The sequence below is a fragment of the Petromyzon marinus genome, chromosome 47 (genome assembly GCF_048934315.1).
Source record: "Petromyzon marinus isolate PM22_M1 ecotype Great Lakes invasive population chromosome 47, UKy_Petmar_22M1.pri1.0, whole genome shotgun sequence".
NCBI classification, from domain to species: Eukaryota; Metazoa; Chordata; class Hyperoartia; order Petromyzontiformes; family Petromyzontidae; genus Petromyzon; species Petromyzon marinus.
In genome coordinates, this window is record NC_133713.1 from 6,230,852 (window position 1) to 6,250,073 (window position 19,222).

General features: G+C 43.7%; 1 protein-coding gene across 1 annotated transcript in view; it reads right to left on the bottom strand.

Moving 5' to 3' along the window:
- Positions 1 to 19,222, bottom strand: part of LOC116952550 (serine/threonine-protein kinase 25) — a 36,131-nt gene that overhangs the window by 5,906 nt on the left and 11,003 nt on the right. The window contains exons 2-8 of the mRNA XM_032971997.2: positions 11,536 to 11,766; positions 6,078 to 6,134; positions 5,308 to 5,416; positions 4,871 to 5,028; positions 3,808 to 3,993; positions 3,416 to 3,561; positions 2,755 to 2,896 (exon numbers count right to left, since the gene is read on the bottom strand). Of these exons, the coding sequence (XP_032827888.1) occupies positions 2,755 to 2,896; positions 3,416 to 3,561; positions 3,808 to 3,993; positions 4,871 to 5,028; positions 5,308 to 5,416; positions 6,078 to 6,134; positions 11,536 to 11,766 (1,029 nt within the window). The remainder of the gene's footprint in view (positions 1 to 2,754; positions 2,897 to 3,415; positions 3,562 to 3,807; positions 3,994 to 4,870; positions 5,029 to 5,307; positions 5,417 to 6,077; positions 6,135 to 11,535; positions 11,767 to 19,222) is intronic.

The following is a 19,222-nucleotide window of genomic DNA, read 5'->3' on the forward strand; positions in this document are numbered from 1 at the left end:
CTGGCGGGAGCGCATTCATTGCTTGTTGCACAGGATCATGGGTCGATTCCAGTGGCCGCCTTTATTATTACCGCGTTGCGTATTAACCATAAACAAGGATGCCCCATCTGCTTCACAGCGGACGTTAAAGAGCCCCCGACGTAAATCACGTACCAGTGTCAGGATCTAAACTGGGCCACCGTAAACATTTTCCGCAAATTTCTATAAAGGGATAATGCGTAGCAATCAATGCCCCCTAAAATAAAGTTGCTATACTCCATTTTATTTGTTGGTCATTTCGGTGAACCATGCCACTGTTGCAATGAAACTATCCTGGTCGAGTTCTCACCCAGTCAAACAAAATACACTTGAAACTTGATTGTCAAACAAGTGCCTCTGAGGTGGCATCGCATCACTACATGTGCACACTACTCACTCCTGGATCGTCGTTGTCCTTTCAAAAGCAAAACATGAAACACTATGAGAATAGGTTTTCCCCTTGTTTTCTGGTAACAAAACAGCTGTGTTAAGATGTTAAAACACCAAACTGAAACCTTTTACAAGGAATCATGTCTGCAGGAACCACAATACTTGTGGTCAGAATGCAAACAAAAAACGTACTCTGATAATATGCATTGTCTTTGAAACCGATTGGTCCACACCAGAGACAGCTTTCTTTGGAGCCTCGTCTCAAAAGGTGTTAAACCAGAGGACGCCAAAAGGCGTACAGCACAAAGACAAGCATTACAAACGTCCTCTGGTCTAACACCGTTTTGAGACTAGGCTCATAAGAAAGCTGTCTCTGGTGTGGACCAATCAGTTTCAAAGACAATGCATATATTATCAGAGTGTTTTTTGTTTGCATTTTGACCACAAGTATTGTGGTTAATGCAGACATGATTCCTTGTAAAAGTTTTCAGTTTGGTGTTTTAACATCTTAACACCTGTTTTGTTGCCAGAAAAAAGGGGAATACCTATTCTCTCATTTTGGTACTGGCAAAGGAGTTCCCATGATGATACACTATTTTGTATGTGCCAATGGTACCTATGTACAACTTGCATACACACATGTGATGCATAATATATAAGTAATACATAATATATATGCACACATGGAGGCCAGTCAAGGTGCAGTGGTTAGCACACTGCGTTATAAACCTGACGACCTCGGTTTCCGATTTCTGGTCATGGCTAACGTCAGTGACGAATGATATCTCAACTGAATCTGGGGGCTCCCTCTTTCACCAAAGCCACAATGACCAGCGTGGTGAGGGAACGGTAATTCCAGCTACCAACATGAAATTAAAAATGCTAGGTATTTTCAAATTGTCAGGCTCCCCCATGGTGTCAAGTGCAGTCTACAACTCTTGTCCACTCTTTCTCTCTGTGCTGGGAAAGGGTCATTGATGGAAAACGTCACCGATTATATATTTCCCCTTTGAAGACGGTGTTATGTTAATGTTGAATGTGACGAGCTGTTGTTGTTTGAATATGGCGTGGGGAGGACTTCATCCAGCAGAGGACTGACAGGGGTCTGTACAATATATGTTTCTCATGTAAAACAGAATCACGGTGTGGTCTTAATAGGCACGGTTTTAAATACAGTAACGGTAGTAAGGTAGCATGAAAGACTTTTACTGTTCAGAAAATCACAAGGCCAATTAATAGAGATCCAGGCAAGAAACTAAAGATGTGGCCAACTATTAAAATAAACACGGTTGTTGATTTTAACAATGACTTTGCAAGCTTGACGTCATAAATATAACTTTTTTTGCTGCATTGTACAGCTCTTTGGTGCAAATGTGTATTTTATATACCTGCATGCATATATATTGCTTATTTACCTGCAGCTAAATATGTATATTTTTATTTGTCAATACGTGAAACCAATAATTCTTAAGAGCTCATACTTGAATATTGATTTTGCCCCTCAACTTGAGTTTAATATTGTACAATGTGTCCTGAACAGCTTTAAAGTTCAATAGCTGTTACATGCAACGTGAATGACCTAACTAAACTTTACTTTCATTCTAAGTTTTGTTGCTTATCGATGGGAAGTACAAATGGAGGTCAAAAACATTGAAGAATGAGAAATAATAAAAGTTTGAGCTATTTTGAGGTCTAAATTGAAGATACACAATTATGTCATTAAACAGACTAAGTGCACTGGAGGGGAAATGATACTAAAAAAAGGTCTAGTAATGGAACTGTTTATTCTAAACATTGCCATTCTTAAAACTTTTTTAGCCATGCCCTGTCGCTCACAATCTAATTTTCGCCGCTAATGTCATCACCGACGTGAAGCTGTAAACAAGCTAATGCACCCCAGAAGCATGCATTAACAAAACAGAGCAAAAAAAGTTAGTTTGAAAAATAAGTCATCATGGCTACACGGGGCTTGGCTATTGAACACTCACATGAAACACGTTAATTTAGAATATAACCAAATCACCTAAATTGAGGCTGATATTTTAAGCTAACCCTGGATAATGCTTTCGTGGGTGACCACTGTAGATTAAACATCTGTTATAAGCCACGAGACTATGATGATGCAGGCAACAGAGTGCAGGGTGCAGCAAAATACATTATCGTACTGTACTATTAACGCCCTCGCGTTCATGCTACTCTCCTACACTAACCCGCGCGCTGAGCAGCACGATAAAATAATCCTCACGATCTCCGTGGCGTGGGGAGGCATTCATCCAGCAGTGGATTGATGCGTACAAGAGGAAAATGGTGCCTTCATCCTGCTCGTGTATCATGGTCAGGACTTACAGGGGGGGCTACTGGTTCAGGCAGCTCTGGTAGGAGTTTTTGTGTGGCGTGTCCCAGTGAGCCATTGTGTATCCCCTTGAACCGCGGCTTCATCGTAAAAGTCCAGTCGTCCGTTTCAGAGTTCCGTCCTTCGCTCTCTTCGCTGTGAAAAAAATATATCAAGCCAAGTACAACAAGCATAAATGTTTAATTGTAGAAAGTTGCAAGTGATTAAAGTAATTTCAAGTATTTAATAGAACTTAGGGATGCAATTTTGAAATGGATAGTTTAGTACTTTATAAGACACGAAGTGCACAAAGTTATAAATAGTGAGAGACATTAATGAGAATGTACGTTTTAAAATACACCATCCAAAAATAATCCATTCACCCAGAGGACATTATATACATATAAAGGAGCAGTAAAAGAGAGTCCCGTCAATACATTTCAAGTGGACTGACTGCAGAGTAGAACAAGATGCCCCCAGCTTTCTGTCGCTCCCCAGCTACGACCAGGCCTATCCCAACCCCTACTACTTAACACTCCCCCCGCCTTTTATACCGTCACTAAAACGACACCACCACTTTTAACAACCCCACTCTTCATCTCACACGTTTACCACGTCATGTAAAATTTTCATAATTGCTCTAAATCTGGACAAGGTAATAAAAAACGAACTCACTCATCAGATTCTCCGGAGCTGGAGCCTTCGTCATGGCCTTCGGCTTTCCAACGCTTGTACCTGTCAATGAGCTCCGTCAGGTAGGACGTCTTTTTGGCACTACGCTGGATAAACTTGTGCTTAAGCAGTTCCTTGGCCGTTGGTCTCTGTAACAATGTTTGGTGTGTCAAGGGTTAATCAAGCTGCGATTCATTTTGGGAAGGCAAACTTCTCGCTTAACACTTTTCATTCTATTTAAAGTTACACATTTTTTTTTTTACAATTGTACATTACTCATAATCCTCCAACAGCCATGTAGCGCGGGGGTTTACAGTGAAAAGCTGCGCTGAATTATGTCCCTAGTCAAAAAGTGGACTTTATCCGTGTGTGGCACGTCACTGGTGACAACTCACAAACTGAGGGTCCTTGTTTAGACATGAGTCAACAAACTCCTTGAAGGCCTTGCTGTAGTTTCCCTCCAACGTGGGAGGGTTGTTCTTGGGAATGAGGAACAGCACCCGCATGGGATGAAGCTCTGAGTTGGGTGGCTCCCCCTTGGCCAACTCAATGGCTGTGATTCCCAGAGACCAGATATCTGCCTGTTGGGAGATCATGGGACGTAGCAAAGGAAATTAGTTCAACATTCAATTCATAGCACACACAAACGTGTTGGCTTGATTGGTCACAAGTTGTACAAACAAAATTTATAAATATTTAGAATTTCACTTTGTATAATATGTGTCATACATCACAATTACACTACATATACTTCAATGTCCTTTTTTAAATTCGCCAATGGTACCGCAATGGCAATCAGCTGCAATGTAATGTGTGCTCTGCTCAAGAGACATTATTCAACGCTAAAGGAATATTAAGGCATTTTCTCGAGAAAACTTGTTTTTTGTACACACGTTTAAATCAGATTTTCATAGGTGATCACCGGCATGCTCCAATTCAGGTAAAAAAATAATTATTTCTCTATACTGAGCTCCCAGAAACACCTTTTTGATAATTACATTTTGGAAGTTCACAGGCGGAAGCCTCCACACCACGTGACACCCCCACCCCGCCTCCAAAATTTAACTATCAATTTAACATATGCTTAAAAAAACTTTTCTGGGTGCCTGGCACACAGCCGGGGTTCATTTGTATAGTAGCCGGAGCATGTTGGTGACCGCCGTATGAACAACCAGACAAGCTGGGTCAGATTAATAGAAGGAAAAAAATGGTGACGAAGACATTGTTAATTGGGGTCCGTTATCTCTGTAGCCCTCGAACAGATAAACGTTACAACAAAAAAAAACACTTGTTCGATGCAGCTTTACCAAGGTCTACCGAAATGCTTAAACCAAATTAGGTCACGCACAAACACGTTAGATAAAACTGAACGTCGAGACAAAAGATCACGTCAAAGGACGCAGCGTACGACAATGACTTTGTCATACGCTGTATTCAGACTATGTAGCGTGCACTTACTTTGAAATCGTAGGCCGACTGTTTGATGACTTCGGGAGCCATCCAGAAGGGGGTGCCTACGAAAGTGTTGCGCTTGATCTGCGTGTCGGTGAGCTGGCCAGCCACACCAAAGTCCGCTAGCTTCACGTCGCCTTGCTCGGACAGAAGGACGTTGGCAGCTGGGCCGGTGGGAGAGGTGGCAGAGAGAACAATACATCATGCAGCGAGTGCCGATGCTGCTTTCACAGTCCCATTGAACTTTAAAGATAATTTAAGGCACTTACATTAACATTCACTCTGCCTCCGGGCAGTGCAAAGTGACACGGAAACGGCACCTTCTATGGCCATGCGAGGGGGGGGGTCATGCACATTGTACACACATGCATAACTTCTTTCGCACCGTACGTAGGCAACCACGCTTATCGGACGTACCGAGTGAAACATTACATTCACATTACCTTTGATGTCTCTGTGAATTTTCCTCTCTGAATGGAGGTAATCCAACCCTTTCAGGATTTCCCGCAAAATAGTCGCAATTTGATGCTCCTCCAGTGGACCGGGCTTTATCTAAAGCAAGGAGAGTCAAGAGTTACGGCTTTTAGCTTCGCTATCCGGGCACAAGTGCGTGACGTGACGGCTTGCGCCTCGAATTTATCACAATTTTATTCTATTGCCTTGTTAATACAAACTCAATAACCGCAGTGCATAGCCGTTTCACGCTTGGGTCATAACCATGTAATTTTTACCTTCCGCTCAATATTGCTAAAAGTTATCCCATTGACATTATTTATTAATTCAAATCCCACTGCTCTTTTTTTCTTTCAGAGGCACTACCAAATACGTCCTGTTGATTCAGCCTCCAGGCAAGTGCAAGTCCTCAGGGCTCAAGTATTGCCAACATTTAAACAACCTGTGTACTTTCACGAGACAACTGGCATTAAATCCTTTTTCCCGCACACGTTAACAATAACGAAACACACCTAAGGAATTTTAAACTTAAGGGAAAACACGTTTTGAATTGGCTCTTTCCCTTAACCAAAGAAAATCCATGACACGTCTCAACAGGATCATTATGATAGCCTTTTGGATGTCTTGTTCCTGGCTTTTTAAAGGATTAAACAAAATCAATGTGGAAATTTACAACGAATCCCTTTAATCCATACCGTCCAATAAGAACATTGGCCTCTTTAAGACAATTTTGTATTCAACGAAACCGCTTAAGACTTGCCAGGTCGAGGGCAGACCCTCCTCCCAGGTACTCCATGATGATCCATAGCTTTGTGCCCTGGAACACAAAAAAAGGTGGCATTTTAGAAGCAAAACAAGTCAGCTCTCAGGCCGCTTTAACCAACTCACACAGTCAATCTGCCAGATGAGACCTCAACAGGTGCGACCATGCAGTGTGTAACGTTATTAACTTTGGAACGTGTCCTTTTGTACCATGGTGCTTCCTCGTATACATCGAGTATCTCACCACGTTTAAGAACATTTTCTTCGCTGCCAGTTGCATGTTTTGCCTGGTCGTTTGAATATAAATGCTTTTAAAGTACACCTCGTCTTGTCGAGTTATTTGTCCGAGGGCAAGTTCTTAGTTCAAGTTCCTCCCATTTCTCTAATCTAGCAATTTTTTTATTTCTGCCCTCTCTTGAAGTCCTTGAGCAGCACCTTTCACCCTCAACATCCTTCCTTCTCCAGCTTCCTTCATAAGACCACCCCCCCCTTCTGACTATTTGCCCCATTCTGATAACTGCCTTTTTCCGAATTGCTGCATTGAAACATCCTCGCCACTTGCACTTCCTCGTTACCCTTTCTTTCCATCCAACCAAAAACAAGACGACCGTCACAATCGATGATGCACCTCGACAACCCTCTCTACCCTCTGCTGGGTTCCGCAGCTGCGCTACACAGTCGACACGTGACCTCACAGACCTGCCCTATCAGTATCTCGCCATCTGCTCTTAGGTCTCGTCTTCCCCGCTGGTCACCGGAGCCGTGGAGACCACTTCATTGCCTGCCCCGGCAATTGGCCCTCCCATCCCACACGCAGGATGTTGTCCCTCCCCGCACCTCCGATTAGCACGGTTGGCTACGTACTGTGCGAAATAAGTTCGACATATATACAGGTCTCACCCAGTGCAGCCATTTATGCCGAATCATATCTATAACACTAACCTGCCACATTCTATTGTGGACTTCAGCTTATATATGTGTGTAAACAAACCTATACTGTATATATATTCTTGGTTCTTTCGGTAAAGTCACGCAACAGAAGCAATCATCATCAGGTGTGAAAACCACAACAAGAACATTTTTAAAATTTTGAAAATTTTCTTGCTGTGGTTTTCACACCTGATGATGATTGCTTGTGTTGCAATCGAAACGTCGTGAGAATTAGTTTTATTTGTATTATTTTATTATTTCCCTTCTATGTGATTTTACCAAAAGAACCAAGAATATGAATCCCTGCAGTCACGAAAGCTTTAAATCGAAATCTATACTGTATATATTGCAGTGACAGCCATGCAGTGATCCTCCAGGCCTCAATTGAAATTGGTTTACATAAAGTATATCTATATCAACAAAGATTTTGGCAACCAAGCCAGAGCTTATATACTTTATAAGTTTGAACTTACGAAGTAAATAACTCACCTTTCCTATACTTTGCCCTCCGATATATTTTTTTATTATTTGTTGTAACTTTCTGACCTGCCACCTACTGGAGAAGGCTTTAGATTGACTTAAGGTCACATGCTGGCCAGCCAATCAGAAGTCACCCCCCCCCTACCCCTCCGTGTTGAGGGAGGGGCCGCATGGGTGGCTGCTGTGCAGGTTACTGCTGTGGGGTGTCAGGGTGGTGGGGGTGTCAGGGTGGTGGGGGTGTCAGGGTGGTGGGGGTGTCAGGGTGGCGAGATGTTAACTACCTTGCCTGGTATACATGAAGTTGCGAGTTCGATCCCGACCCTGACACCTGAATATTTGGAGTTTGCATGTTCTTCCCGTGGTTGCGTGGATTTTTCTCCGGGTCCTCCAGGTTTTCCCTCTACATTTAGAAACGAGCGTTTCGAGTATTTGGCTGCAATCATTTTCCACGTGATAAGCCACTTCGTTGAGCTATCATTTGTGGCCAGGTCGTTTCTGAAAAAGAGCTACATAGCTCAGTAGGCCTTACCTGGTAAAATAAAAATAGCTTAGGTTGGGTGAATGGGGAAGGGCTGCTGAAGGGCGCGTGGCTCTCGTTCTATGACGGGTACTTGCACTGGCATATGTATAATAAATTAAAAAAACAACCACACTATTTTCCTAGCGACAAAGCATGACCTTTGTCACGGAACCATAAATATTTGACTTTGATGTCCCAACAAGGAAGCGTTCAGCCTGACAATTAAACGGCAACTATATAATTTAATTGCGAAGGAATGGTACTTTTTTTAGTTTTAACCTGCCAATAAAATGTTGCATGGTAAGTATGTCTGCAGTGCCAACAGTGCTGAATTGATTGCAGATATTCACAGAATGTGAAGTGGCCTGGTGGTTCAGATATCGGAGGGGTGAGCTGGCACCGCTGAAATCCTGGGTTCAAATCCAGGTTTTGCCTGGGGATGGGGTTGGTTTAGTTTTTATTTGCATGTGTTTGGGTGATTTCTTTACCTCTCATACGAGTATCATGTTTTTGAACTGTTTGTTATTGTAACATTCTTACCCGGCCCTACTGGACAGCTGTGAAAAAGAGTTTTATAGTCACCGGATTCCTCCGGTAAGAATATTCTGGTTCTGATTAAACCGGTCCTCAAGTGCAGTGAGTCGACATCCTCAGCTCGATCGCTGATAACGGCGCAAACAAAGCCCCAAGCACACAATTTGGTGCTGCATTTAATTCGGTTAAGTTCGAGGCTAAATTGGGTTGACTTGTCATGCGATGACCATTACTTTTTGTGTGGCAGGGTGAGTAGGAACGCTGCCCTCTACCGTGTGGACCCAGAGGTCACTTGTGATATCTGCCCACATGATGTCTCACCTTTATACACCCTAGACCAGTGGTTCCGGCCAGAGAGCTCCGTGATAGGGTGAGCGCCTCACAGTTGGAAGGCTGCAAGTTCAAATCCTGACTGGTGTTGACTCGGCGCGTCATCTCTCCGTGACCAAAACATTGAGTACCAACTTCATGAAGAAGTCAACAGCGGCTGTCCAAAAGACAAACTTACCCCCGTCATAGGAATGTGCACTTTCAAACGAGATTAGCACTGTCTCAATGACCAATTAAGTGGATGCTAAACGTGTGCTTTTTGTGTATCCCCTACCAAAACTATCAACTGCCTGTGTACCCCGACCAGTTTATGGGTTTTATATGTATATACATTTATTAAATAAGAATAAAACCCATTGCATACAAGGGGGTAACACTAAAAACTCCACAAACAAAATGAATTATCCCTATTGCCACCACCTTCTTGCCACCTCACAGCTGAGCCTTTCTGTAACATTTGACTAATTACTGGGGGTGCTGGCGAGTAAGAGGGAGTATTAAATGGGACAAAAAAAGGGGTAACGTAAGATTCACAAGAACAAAAGTGTTGTTTCAGAAGTATATTACAGTATTCTCTCATTATTCACGAACTTGCTATCCGTGAATCGCATCTGAAACTCTACACAACTGCATCAACAGACAAAGTGATGAAGTGATAAGATAAAGTAAAGCGAGGCGTGAGAAAGTGATGAGATAAAGACATGAGGGGGTATAGAGAAATTCTGGAAGCTTTAGAAGCATCTGAAGTCGTTGCGCGTTCGATATTCGTAGGCTGATATCATTATTCGTGAAAGTTAAGGTAAGATCTAATGGAATCAATACGTTAACGGGACACGATCAGATCCATAAGAGGACCTCAATATATGTATGTTTAACTTCTTTCGCTCCATACGTAACCAACTGTGCGACAAAAAAAAATACCTGAACATTCAAATAAATATTGTGATAGGAACTACATCAGTCAGAAAACTAATAGATTAATTCCAATGTAAGACCCTACTCCGAAAGTCTTGACATTTAGCAAAGCTTCCTTGGATGAAAATAGCATTCGTAAACTAGTGGAAAGACCCATCATAGAATGGATGGGCCCTCCCCCCACGCCCTGCATCCCCACCTCCCCACGCCATGGGTGCCCTCCCTCGTGCATGACAACCCCTAGGGCTCTCCACACCCGCAGCCCCCCCTTCCAACTGCCCCCCACCCCCTCGAGCTCCGCCGCACCCAGCCCCACGTCACCACCCAACAAGATGGGCTACTGAGCACAGTAGCATGCCCTGCGCACAGGCAGGAACGTGATGATTGGCTGGCCTGCAGCCAATCAAAAGCGTTCTACTGGTCGGTCGTCCAAATCTTTAACATGTATAGGATTTCGCTTTAAGCAATCGGCACATTATTAACTATTATATTGGGAAAAACAGCCCAACCTTAAACATTGGTTGAGGCAGCTGATGAGATACATTATAGTCAGAAATACCAAACAGTTGCGATGCTACATTTAAGTTGACATATGGCAAGAAATAGTATTTATTTATTTATTTCAGAACAGGGGGATTGTGTAAACATATAGCAATGTTGACTTTCGATTATATTACATATTAGCCTTTGTTTGCTGTGTCTAAATCTTAACTTATCAGTTATATACTGCAGTTCTTATCAATTCCTAGTTCGATCGATTTATTAAGTGCGTACTTTGGTGGCGTGCAAAAGTACTTTGGAATTTACAACACAAGCATGCCCGATGTCTGCTGGTAAAGCCGATGTCTGCCAGTTGTAGAAAACAAAGTTGCTAAAATACATGTGGCATGGTCACACCTCTGCCCTAAGCCTAACCCTGCCTCACTCTCACTTCGGTGAACACTGACTGAGGGTTCATATCATGCGTCACGCCATATGAGGAAAAAGTTGTATTGAAGTGCAGCTTACCCGTATTTTTTTTATAATCGTAAAATATCACCGCACAATCCTACTACTAGGCAACTAGCGAGGCTTCGATTGTTACACTCACGCGACTTGCATCGAACAGCGTAGTGCGAGAAGGGATTATTAAGCATTCTATACAAATGACGCACACTCACATGTACGCCAATATATATTCACATGGAAACAAATGACACAAAAATAATGAGAATGGAGGATCACTGCATGGCTGTCTATTGCAATATACACGGTGGGGGGAGCGAGGTGACATGGCCCAGCAGTCGTGCATTCGCCACGAGTTGTAGAATGCCGTGGTTGGAGCCCGGTGGCCACGCTGCTTAATACCGCGGTGTTGCATTCACCGTGAAACACTACGTGCCGTCTTGCTTCGCACAGCGGACGTGAAACATCCCTGAAAGTCATTCAAAACGAGTAGGAGGCCATTGCGCGCCGAAGTCATGGCGCGAATTTATTAAATTAATAATAATGGAAAAATGGCTCCATGCCCCCCCCCCCCCTAATGACAAGTTAATGCCGGATTGTGGGTCAGGTGTTGAGTTACTCTGCGCCCACAGGAATAGCGGCCAGTGGGGATACCCTTTCAAATTTAAGATGTTTTAGTTGTGATTTAAATTGCATTTCGCATTCAAAGTGCTATGAGATGCCAAAGGCGCTACAGGTGTTAAATCAAAGGCAAATTATTTCATTATCATACGTGAATGAAAACAAGACAACACAAATGTACCTTAAGATATGAGCCGAAGTAGTGGGTAACGTAGGGCGAATCGCACTGGCTGAGCACCGTGATCTCTTGCTGGATGTCCTCAATTTCATCCTCCGCCTCCTCCAAGTCAATGATCTTGATGGCCACCACCTCCTTGGTTCGGTTGTCGATGCCCTTGAAGACCTCACCAAATGACCCCTTGCCAATGCGCTCTTGCTTGGTGAACAACTCCTCGGGATCGGCGCATGAATTCTGTGGGGGGCGTGGGTGAGGGCAACGTGTGGGGTGGGGTGTTACCATGGGCCTTTTTGCAAGCAAGGGTGACCTCCCGTCAGGTTAACTTGACTTTCCGACTGCATTGCCGCAACGACACAAAGCTCTCTGCAGACAAATGTTCCGCTCGACAAAGCCCGCGCGACAGTACGCTGGGTTTCAGCAATAACCGATGCACTCATCAAAGGGGTACGGGGGGAAAAAGAACATTAACAGAAGGCATTTAAATAAAACTTGCAGCGGCGTAAAACCCGCAGATGGCATGCGAGCAAAGATCTGAAATGCAAACAACTCTTATATCCTTAGCGCTTTCGGTAAAGTCACGTTGAAGGGAATTTTTATTGTTTTATATATATTTTATTATTTTATTGTTTCCCTTCAACGTGACTTTACCGAAAGAGCCAAGAATATGAATTACTGCAGTCACGAAAGCTTTAAATCAAAACAACTCTTATATTGTCACGTAAATTGGACAACGTACAGGTATGCTTTTTTTTTAAATACCATTGTGTGCGACGAGCATAAAACCTTGCACAGTCCAAATGATAAGTTGTAGCTCCCAGCTATTCATTTTTGTGGTGAACCTATTCAAATCGGCATGCTTGGGGGTCTCGTGTAAAAAAGTAAAATTACGCGTGAAGGACATGCAAGCGGGTTGCACGTTGGTGCCTTTCACGTTGGTGGTTTTGATGAGAAAACAGAAGTAGCGAAGGCTACCTGTTGGCTTAGCTTCTATGAGACTTTTATGGCACAGTTGGCTTTATTGCCATGCTTTGTCGGAAGGAACCAACACCATCCAGTCTAACTCCTCTCTCACCCAAGCAGTACTGGCCTATTAATGATCAGCCAATTCAAACATGTAACTATATAACCCATCAGGTTGATAAGCTGTTTTGATACAGTTCAGAGTAAAACGGTCAAGTAACATTGTACAAACATCCCTTCCTTGCAGGTCCCTCCCTCCCACAGGACTTATCTATTGAGCAAAATGGCATTAACCTTCACCTGAAAACCGAACGTGGAACTACACATCAATGAATATTCATGAACCACTCCCATGGTTTTTATGAGCATTTTCTGGGTGCAGAGCTCTTTGGCTTGATGTACGAGGCTACCGTCACATACAGGCCAGAGAATGCAATGTAACAGAGAAACTGCCGGAAACTTTGCCTATTTCATATATATTTTTTACTTTGAAGGCAGTGGTGATTGATGAATGTGTTAAGTTTTTTGTTAACACGTAGGCTTTCGACCAATATCCATAATAGAGGTTTTCTTGGGTTAGATCGTGTAAATATAAATGTGTAGTTAAACTCGCCACCACCCGACACAGCCAATACCTACTATATCACCCAGGAATGTCTGTCCTTAACGCTCGTGACGTCACTCCACATCGACCAGCCCCCTCATTAATATTCATGAGCAGGTGACGTCCTACAAATGGACACCCCCCCACCCCTCATTAATAATCATGAGCGGGTGACATCACTCAATATGGAGTACTCCCCCCCTTCACTAATAATAATGCGCAAGTGACGTCACTCCACATAGAACAGCCCCCCTCATTAATAATCATGAGCAGATGACGTCCTCTAAATGAACACCCCCCCCATTATTACCTACTATAATGAGCCAATATTGTATGTGAACAACGCTAGTGACGTCAGACCACGTCGACCAGCCCCCCCTCATTAATGATCATGAACAGGTTACGTCACTCCACATAGAACAGCCCCACCATTCATAATAATTAGTGGCTGACGTCACTCCACATGGGGGGGCGAGGCGCCTCCTCCCCCTTCTCAGCGTCAACTGACAACCCTCACTACAAAGGCACAACCCTCACGTCATCACGTGATCTCCGTCACGCTGTTGTTGAGACAAAGTAAAAATGACGTCATGATGAACAAGGGATTATAACCTTAAAATGAAATAAGTCTGTGTCACCGCGCCCTTACAAATTGCACACGAATTGATGCAATGAATATCACGTTGCGGTCTGCTTTTCGCTTGCAAGTTTCAGATTTACTGTAATACACCCGTCCTTGAACGGGAAAAAAGGCTAGTTAGTAAGATTTGTCAAGTACAAAGAACGTGGCCAATTCGTTACTCGTACAGCACACTGGTGTGTTTGGAGCCAATCCACAACATTTACGATCTGCGTACAACGTTTCGCCAGTAACGAATTATCATGTTCTGTTTACGTGACAAACCTTACTAATTGGCTGTGTCGGGGGTGGTGGTGGGTTTAACACATTTATCTTCACGCAATCTAACCCAAAAAAAAACCGTATTTGTTGTTGTTTTTGTGCACCACTGCCTACGCGGCAGGATGTCCAAATAGTTCAAATCACAATTGTCATAGCTTTGACACGTGAGGTTGTACTGTGTTGTTTGGCGTGTCTTGACGTTTCAGTAAAAGAGGCTCACAGCATGCAGAGCCAAATGTTATACGAAACAACATGCGGTAATAAACCCAAAAACAGCACAACTACAAAATCAAATCCATAAGCATGAGAACGGTGTTCTGTTTTGCTCTTTGAAAAGCCAAGTACACCACAGTTAACTTCCAAGTACCAATTACGGCGCTATATATTTTACCCTCATCTATGACTCAGTCAAGCACTTAAATGCAGCCGCACATGAGAAAATGTTAACATTGGAGGCGGGAAATGCTAATGTCTTCCCACATTTTAGAAGTATCAACAGGGAAAACATTGTATTCCAATGCTAAAAACCCACCTTTTAAATCACCCTTCCACAACTGCCATAGCCATGTCCTCCAAATGCCTTGGACGTCAGAACAGGTCTGACTGCTTGCTGAACGTTCGAACGTATACTGCCCGAAGGGTGTTGCGAGCACGGTGAGAAAAAATTATAATTTAAAAAAAATCTGTCGACTGCTTGTGGGCTGATCTAAAATGCATGGGGTTATTGCATATTTATTCCATTGTGAGTTTCACAGACCGTACACACACCATTGTGAGTTTCACAGACCGTACACACACGTCATCACAAACCGTTTGCCTTAATCATGGCCTGGCAGCACTGGTTGTTTTGTGACCTTCATGTATATGTCAAGAATTAAATAACATAGGGGGAAAACGTACCTTAAGTCAACAACCTCGAAATTGTAAACAACACACTTGTGTTGGCCAAGGATAACTACCGTAAATCTTGCTCCCACACAATGGACAACAATGTATGCACTTGCAAATAGAATTTCAAAGAGAAGTTTGGTGTCATTTTGTCGGATGCTCCACATGTGCTCAACTTTTACATTATGAGACCTCCTTTGCCAGAAACAAGATATAGGAATAGGTTTTACCCCAGTGCATATTATTATCAGAGTTGTCTTTTTTGTTTGCATTTTGACTGCTTGTGTTGTGGTTATTGCAAACATGATGCCTTGAATAAAGGTGTCAGTTTTTGTGCCAGTTAAAAGGGTAAAACCTATTCCTATGTGCTCAACTGTTCCATACTCCAAAGAGGCCCCCCCCTGCAACCATTGTGGCCATCAGTTCACAGCTGGTTGTTGCTATTTGACTGTGGTGGTGGTGGTGTCAGTTTGCCAAGGGGGGGAACCACAAACACACTGTTGTTATGGGAAATTACAGTGCGATTAGCACATCAGCAAACAAGTTTGCTTCTAAAAATAATGCGAATAAAAATACCACACCAGCATCTGTCCTCTCATTTATAGTACACACACAAAAGAAAGTTACAAATATGGGATTGAAACAGAAGCAGGTATGATGGCAAGAATATTACAAAGAAAATAAACACACATATGGGGGGGGGGATGGGACTTTAATACACGGACAACACCGGAAGCATTTTCTCCATAAACACAAAACACACAGCTGTTAGAACCCTCGGGGGAATGTTTAGGGTCTAGTCCATCGGAAGCAAGGGGATTAAACTTCCCAGGGCCTGCACTTGCTGAAACACATGACGTGCGCTGCCATGGTAGCCGCTGCCCACGGGGTGAATAACCATCGTCTTCACGGAGGTATGATGTAATCGGCTAGTGTGTGTGTGAGAGAGCGAGCGAGAGAGGGCCAGGCTAGTAAGGGGGGTTGGGGGCGGGGAAGCGAGGAACAAAAAAACTTGGGGAGGTGGTGGAGGGAGAGGCTAAAAGGAGGGGGGTGGGGGGGGGAGAACGACAGGAAGGGAATTCAGGAAAACACAACTCACTTACGTATTCACGAATGTACACACAGGACCTGCCGCATTCCAAGCTTCAACTCCAATAAGGTGGGGGGTTTTGCATTGGAGGTTTCCAAGTTGTTTACCATGTTGGACCCATCTCTCGCGAGTGTGAACTACCACCTTCCTATTAACAGCGCAATGTCACCTGTACTCATACACTCTATATCGGAGGTCGACAAACCAAAACAAGAGCAGGCATTCTTTTAGAACTTGGTAAAACAGCATATTTCAAGGGCCGCCAATGCACTGCGTGGTGAATCCCTTCAAGAGTCGCATGTGGACTCCGGAGCAGCAGGTTTGCCGACCCCCCCTCCCTGCCCTATATGCAGCTGCTCATCTCAAGACGTTGTACATAAACAGTTGGCGTATATTTTAGAGCGAGACACAGACCATTTATAGGCAGAGGGGTGCGGTGGGGCGGGAGGTCTCCCGAGTCTGGACTTACAACAAGGAGCACAGAGTTAACGTCACGGAAGCTTGAGGTGAGTGGAGTTCCAGACCCTCGGTGGCGGCTAGAAGAGAAGGAGCGACCTCCCTCTGAGTGAAGGCCGATTTGTTTACAAGCCGTCTGTACTGTGTATACAGCTACCAGCCACTAACCTAATTCAGGACTGAAAACACAAGATCTCGATATCCATATATTCGGATAAGCAAAGCTTCGGAATTACGAACTCTGGATCCCCCCCGCCCCCCCCCCCCCCCATTATTTTACACAGAAAGCTACAATGAAATAAAAATACACTAAAAAGAATAAATAATAACGCTGCTGACCTACGGTGCAATAGAAATAAGAATCAAATAGTTTATTCAATGCTTCTTTCAGTTGTGCCAGTTTTAATATTTTAACACTGCACAGTATAAATAAAATACAATTTTCAATCTAAATTGTCGAAGGCTGGGAACGGCATCCTCCTAGTACTGTTATAAATGTTTCAATAGTGCATATGAAGTTGCAATATAGAAACAAAGCTCCAGGAATCCATCGACTTCGTATATCAAGGTATTACTGTGTTCAGAATGCATCACTGGATGCACCTTTCGGATGCTAAACATGAGAGCAGAAGAGCTCCCACATGATGCGGCATTTTGATCTCAAGAGGACCGCATCGTACTGGAGTGAGAAAAATCACCACCAGGCTTCGGGATACGAGCTTCCAGGACGCATGGCTACGCAACAACATGTATCCAATCAGGCCGAAACAAGTGGTACAAAAACCTACAATACAGCCAAGTCAGGAGTTGGCACAAATGCACTGAAAGCACAACCTTATATTTTTTTTATCCAGACTGCTGATAAAAGTGCCTACCTTACCAAAGGTGACATTACGCTGGTACGGCGATCTTCTTTTTTTCTGCATGTCCGATTTCCCCAGTGGTTTTTTTCTCTCCCCAATAAACCCCTTGCATTACGTACGCGCGACACACCTGAGCGGTAAGACTTGGCTTGAGAATTGTCCGCGTGAGGCACGTCAACACGCAGGGGAAGAGGTCTTTTTTTTTAAACAACAAACCTGAAACATTAATTCAACTAAAAATGTGGAAAACACGTTACATTTACATCGCACTGTATTTAAAGTCATCCAAATGAAACGCTTATTCACATCAAATACTGGCAGGAAGCCAAGGTATTCCATGCCAAGCCTGAGCCCTATGCATACATATTCCTTCATGGGTTTTCTACTTCACTCCACTGTGCTGCCACACCCCTGGTGCACAGAAAGGCTGGAAACACTGTATGGGGGGGGGGGGACTTGCCTCTTCCAAGCCAAATGAGTGCTGCCAACAAAGGCATAAAAACCATCATCGTCGAAGAAATAATGGCCCGAGGTGAACGGATTGTAGTCGTGCCCTCGTCCACTGTTCAAAAAAGCTGCTTTGGTCATCGCCGATTTGTACGTGGAAACAAAAAAAACGGAATGCAATAACTTTGTTTCTCGACTGTTTAAACAACTACGAATGCTTACTCTTTGGTTTTTTTCGTAGGTAATAAATAAATATATAACAAAACAAAAATGAAACCAACTAAATAAAATCACGGCGTTTCGGAGGCAACACAAGCCTCCTTCATCAGGTGTAAAAAGCACAGCCAAATTGCCTACGTGACTTTACCGAAAGAACCAAAGAGTATGGATCCTTGCAGTCACGAAAAACTTCAAATCTAGAACTACGATGGTCATCTGCTGAGAAAATGTGATCTCGCAATATCCAACGTAAACTTGAACTCTTTGCTGGGGTGGCTATAGAGGTCCTCCGAAAGATGTCAGTGGAAATATACGAAATAGGAAGTGCTTGCGTTCTCACGTGAAACTTTTCTAGAAAACAAAACGAGCGCGCGCACTTGAGCTTACGACACTAAAGTGTACGTTCGTGGCTGTGGAAGCAGCCAAGGCTTTATGGAAAGGCGGTGTTGACTTTTGGACAAAATGAAGCGACACAAGTTATTTACTGGCATTTCTTTAAACTTGTTAAGGATGGTAAAAGGTTAACATAAGAGCCCCTCCAATAGTTACGGCCCATGAAAAAAACACATTTGGGAAGAAAAAAACACTTTCTCATGAGCACAGGCCAAGCAACGCGTGGGTGGTGTGTCACGCGCATGTCTCTGGTGAGTGTGAAGCGTTGCGTGAAGTGTGCGTTCTATTTGCGTTCTATGTCGCGTGCAGATGCTTGCACGGGTCCCCCCCTTTTGTTCTTAGGTGCGCATCACAATACGCGCGATGCGTACATCTGACACCAGAACACAGCACGATCAAAACTTCGAGGTCGGAGGCCATCTGCGGTCACATGGAAAGGATAGCGTCTTATGTTCAAGCAGGGTGTTGATGACAAAACACCCGTCTCTTGAGCTTGCTATCACAACGGCACCAAATCTAAGGGCGGAAACTCCGACTGGCTACTAACCACAGGAAATGCATGGCGATGTTTCACACCCACCAGATCCCCGCCATCCCAAGTCTAGGCATGGTTGCAGGGGTGGCGACAGGCTTATCTTCTAGCCACTGCTGCATCCTGCTAACTACAGAATGTAACTTCATTTGCAACGTCCATCGACTCGTGCACAACACTATCCTACTTTCTTATACCATCTTTCTTACGGCCAATTTATCTCGGTCACCCCACACACTACAGTATTCCTAACCAACAGCTCACATTCAGTTTCAATGAGGGTTATGCCAGAGCAACAAGTTACACAGAAAGCGTTATTGACTCAATGGGTTGATTC